This window comes from Entamoeba dispar, genomic scaffold (genome assembly GCF_000209125.1).
Source record: "Entamoeba dispar SAW760 scf_1105229459701 genomic scaffold, whole genome shotgun sequence".
NCBI lineage: Eukaryota > Evosea > Mastigamoebida > Endamoebidae > Entamoeba > Entamoeba dispar.
In genome coordinates, this window is record NW_001853824.1 from 99454 (window position 1) to 103648 (window position 4195).

General features: G+C 25.4%; 3 protein-coding genes across 3 annotated transcripts in view, besides 8 other annotated features; 1 reads left to right on the top strand and 2 right to left on the bottom strand.

The window, feature by feature from the left end:
- Positions 1-84: 84 nt before the first annotated feature.
- Positions 85-133: a sequence feature (AT_rich).
- A 54-nt stretch (positions 134-187) lies between these two features.
- Positions 188-279: a sequence feature (AT_rich).
- A 191-nt stretch (positions 280-470) lies between these two features.
- Positions 471-492: a sequence feature (AT_rich).
- Positions 493-720: 228 nt separating this feature from the next.
- Positions 721-753: a sequence feature (AT_rich).
- Positions 754-804: 51 nt separating this feature from the next.
- Positions 805-871: a sequence feature (AT_rich).
- Positions 872-1007: 136 nt separating this feature from the next.
- Positions 1008-1036: a sequence feature (AT_rich).
- Positions 1037-1066: 30 nt separating this feature from the next.
- Positions 1067-1585, bottom strand: EDI_092560 (uncharacterized protein; the record flags this gene model as incomplete). Its single annotated transcript, XM_001736168.1, has 1 exon — positions 1067-1585. One exon carries the CDS (start codon positions 1583-1585, stop codon positions 1067-1069), a length of 519 nt encoding a protein of 172 aa, XP_001736220.1.
- Positions 1586-1829: 244 nt separating this feature from the next.
- EDI_092570 (uncharacterized protein) lies at positions 1830-2264 on the bottom strand (the record flags this gene model as incomplete). Its single annotated transcript, XM_001736169.1, has 1 exon — positions 1830-2264. One exon carries the CDS (start codon positions 2262-2264, stop codon positions 1830-1832), a length of 435 nt encoding a protein of 144 aa, XP_001736221.1.
- A 43-nt stretch (positions 2265-2307) lies between these two features.
- Positions 2308-2414: a sequence feature (AT_rich).
- A 242-nt stretch (positions 2415-2656) lies between these two features.
- Positions 2657-2686: a microsatellite.
- Positions 2687-2723: 37 nt separating this feature from the next.
- EDI_092580 (uncharacterized protein) overlaps positions 2724-4195 on the top strand; it is a gene marked incomplete at both ends in the record, with an annotated part of 1599 nt that continues 127 nt past the window's right edge. Inside the window, one exon of the mRNA XM_001733276.1 lies at positions 2724-4195. This exon is cut by the window's right edge and continues 127 nt beyond it. Coding sequence (XP_001733328.1) covers positions 2724-4195 — 1472 coding nt within the window.

Genomic DNA, 4195 nt, shown 5'->3' on the forward strand with positions numbered 1-4195 from the left:
AAATAATTGTTTTTTTGCATATAAGTGTTGATATTTATACAATAATTTCAGTATTTTATATTTATTAGGTTTATGTAGTTTAAGAAATATTATTATACCATTTATTTAAATACTTATTTATAGATAAAAATAACTAGCTATTCATTACCATAGTTATACTAAAGAGGTATCTCTCAATTAATATTGGTTTTTTTTTTTGAAAAATCAATATATAAATTTTTTTAGCATTTAATGTGTAAATAATAAGTATTTATTTATTACTTTTAATAATTTTATTAAGGAGATATTACTTATTACTTAATTAATTGAATTACTGAATTGGGGTTGTATTGTTGAGAATAATTTTATGAAATACATAGAATTATCTATGAGAATATTATATTATTAAAATAGGAGAGAGGGATATTAATTTGTTAATTATCAAAAAAGTAATAATAACATTAATTTCTTGTAGTGATTTGGTATGATTCAAAAAAAAATTATTAATTTTTTCATAGACATTTCTGTTGATAAAATATATCACTGTAATTATACTCTAATAAAAAATATAATACTATTATTGTGACGTTCTTTTTTTTATATCATTTTAGTTCTTTATTTATCCAATTCAATTATTTTTATATGTAACAGATAAGTGTCATGGTCACCAATCAAAAATTACAAAGTTTTTTACATAATTTCTACAGGATAAAACAAAAATAAGTATTTAGTTAGTCTAACTTTTTATTAAATAAACTTTATAAAATATTATTACTGACTTAATGTAGTCTTAAAGTAATGAATTTGTATAATCTAACTTCATACTAAAAATAATTAAAATAAATAATAAAATAATAAATATAATCATATTTATTTACTATTTTCTTTTATAGGCTATATCTAGATTATTCTAATAAACTCCTTACTCACGAATGAATAAATCAAAAAATAATACACCTTATAGAATTGTTCAAAGGCTATAGTTTTTCTGTATAAAACAGTAATTTGAATAATTAAAATGAGAAAAGAAAATAAAAAAAGTATTTTTTTATAAATTCTATAATGTGATATCTATCCACAAGTAAATTTAATTCTGTATAGAAATAGATGGAACAACTTTTTTAGATATTGTGCTTGATGGTTGTTGATCTTTTGTATTTTCTCTTAATGAAACATTAGTTGTTTTAATAAAGTTTGATGTATTAGATGATAAAGAAGTTAACTGACTTGGTACTGAAAGTTTAGATTCTTCAATAGAATGGCAACAACAATGTAATTCTTTAGGCTCTTCAATAGGAACTGTTTTGACTAATCCAGACTTTGCTCGATTTCTCCCTATAAAACCTTTTCTTGGGGTAGAAGTTTCACTAGTTGTATGAGAAATGAACGATTCAGAACCACTCTTTTCATTTGTTAATTGAATTTGTCCTTTAGGTTCAGGGGTTGAACGATCACTTGATGCAGATCTAGGAGAAACCGAAGCAAGTGGAAAGGCAACAACATTAGGACAATAACAAAATAAACCTCTCTCTTCTGGGCTTACTGTTTTAGCTGTTCTTTCATGGAGATTCCAACGAGGAGAAGGTGGGTTAACAAGGGTGCTCATAGATATAAAGGTATTGAATGAGAAGATCTTTAGTTTTCAGTTTTTATGATTTTAGCATAGAAGAGTGAAACAAAAACTGAAATTTTTAATGAAACGAAATTAATTTTTCATAGGGGTAATAAATTATCATATCTATTGTGGATAAACTCATATTTAATTTTCAAAACTCATAATGGTTTTATTAATGATAAATAACTAAAAAACACAAATAATTGAATAACATTTTTTTCTCAATATAATAAAATCACAATCCATTTGAAACAGCTCTTTTTGAATGTACTCCAATGCGAACAACACGTGGAGATAAACATAATTCAGGAATTAGCTGTTGAGAGTCAGTTAATTTCAATTTATTTTCAATATCTTTTGAAATATCATCAATACTTCTTTTAACAGGTTCGGTATGAATCTTTGAGGGTCTAATATTCCTTCTTGAGTATTGAGAGGTATCAGAACTTCTTCCGTACTTATGACTTGATACATTACTTTCTTCTTTTTGTTTTATCCCTTCAAGTAGTAATTCATTTACTGATTTTACTTGAGAGGAAATCTCTGGTAAAGAAAATGAATTTTTATTTAATGTATTGTCTAAATACTGTATGTCTGTTAGAGGTAATGAAGGCATTGCAGCAATTCTTCTTACATGTTTTCTAAGTTTTTTTGGAGGAGTTAAGTCCATTGGTTTGATTTCGGTCTTTTCGTTCATTTTGTTCAAGCAATTCAATTAAAAAACAATTTCATTTTTTAGTTTAGTTTAATTAGTTAAAATCAAAATTAATAAATTTTTTTATATTTAGATTTTTGTTTATAAAACTTTTTTTGAAATAATGTAACACATAGTACAAAAAAATAGTTATTAGTTTTTCATCTTATTTTTTCAATGTTATCTTTTTTTTTCCTTAACAAGCAGGAGTTCTACTTTTCTATTTCAATCTTTATATATCAAATGAAGGCCTATTAGTCAACTTTACTTAAAGTATTTTTAATGGATTTATTAAGAAAGTAATAAGATTTAATTTTTGAAATATTACTAATTTCAATTATTGTCAAAACTCAATCTAAAAATGTTTTTAAAAACACAAAAAAAAATAAAAATAAAAAGAGTCAAACTCAAAATCGTTTATAGTCAAAGAAATTTATGTCAAAAGGGTTTATTAGAAGAGTTATAAATCCTAGTTTTCAAGAAAAAGTTAATCAAATCATCAACCAAGAAGATCCACTTCAGTTAGAAATACGTGATAACTTTTTCTGTCCTAGTGGATTACCTCGAAATGAGTTTACTAGTCTCACACAATTAACAGGACTAACTATAACTTCAGTAGGACTAAAGGGTATTGGATGTCTTACTTCCTTACAATTAATTAATCTTGATTTAACTGATAACGATATATATTCATTCTCTGCACCTCAAATGACAAAACTAACATCATTAGTTTTAGATAAAAACCCATTATCAAGTATTGGAGAATTACCACCAAATCTTATTCATTTTTCATTGAAAGATATTGATTTTAGATCATTTGTTCCAGTATTCAAATCAGTTACAAAATTAAAAAATTTAACAAGTTTAAATATGGAAAGATTTGCTCCATGGAGAGAATCAAATGAAGAAAAGATTGAAGAGTTACAACAACAGTTTGACCAAATAAGTAATTTAGAAGATGAGTCATTACAAGGCAATATGGGAGAAAGGATAGCAATTCTTATTCAACGATTAATGAATCAAATAGATGAAATGACTAATGAAATACAAGGTGTTGAAGAATGTGACAATCCACTATTTAGTTATATTATCGCTTCATTACCAAAACTTGAAACTATTAATGGACAAAAATTAGATAAAAATTCTGTACTTATAAAACAGTATTCTTCTTATAATGAAACCCCAGTTATTAAATTTAATGAACAAAGACAAAAAGGAATACAAATGACAAGATTCGATACAGAACTACATTGTTGTAATAAGTGGAATAAAATTGAAGGAGTTAATAAACCTAGACAATTAGATTTTTCACCAATAACTGGAGAACTTGTTGTTGGTTCTCTTACTGGTGAAATCTATATATATAATGAACATTTTCCAATCAAAACAATTCCTTCTATTACTAGGAAACCAATCTATGGAATTGGTTGGTTTAGAACACACCAAAATCAATCTAAAGTTGTTATTGGTAATAATGAAGGAAATTTATTCTTAGTAAATACAAGTGATACGACTTGTAAACAATTACAATCTATTGAAATATTACTTTCACTTCATATCAATTCAAATGATGAATCTATGGTAACTACTGGTAATGAATGTGGTGTTACAATATTTGATACAAATACCTTTAAAATTAAACATAAATTTGATTCGATACATCAAGGTGCAGTCAATGTTGCTCGATTTGGTTCAATTGATCCTAATTTATTAGTTACAAGTAGTCATGACAAAACAATAAAAGCATGGGATCTCCGAACAAGAATGAATAATCCAATACAAGTAATGAAAGGAGTTTCTCCATTTAATAGTGTAGGTATAAATTCTAATGATACAGCAGTTGTTGCAGCAGGTAAAGATAATTATGTTGTAAGATTTGATTTGAGAAAAGGAGAGGAAGTACGAGG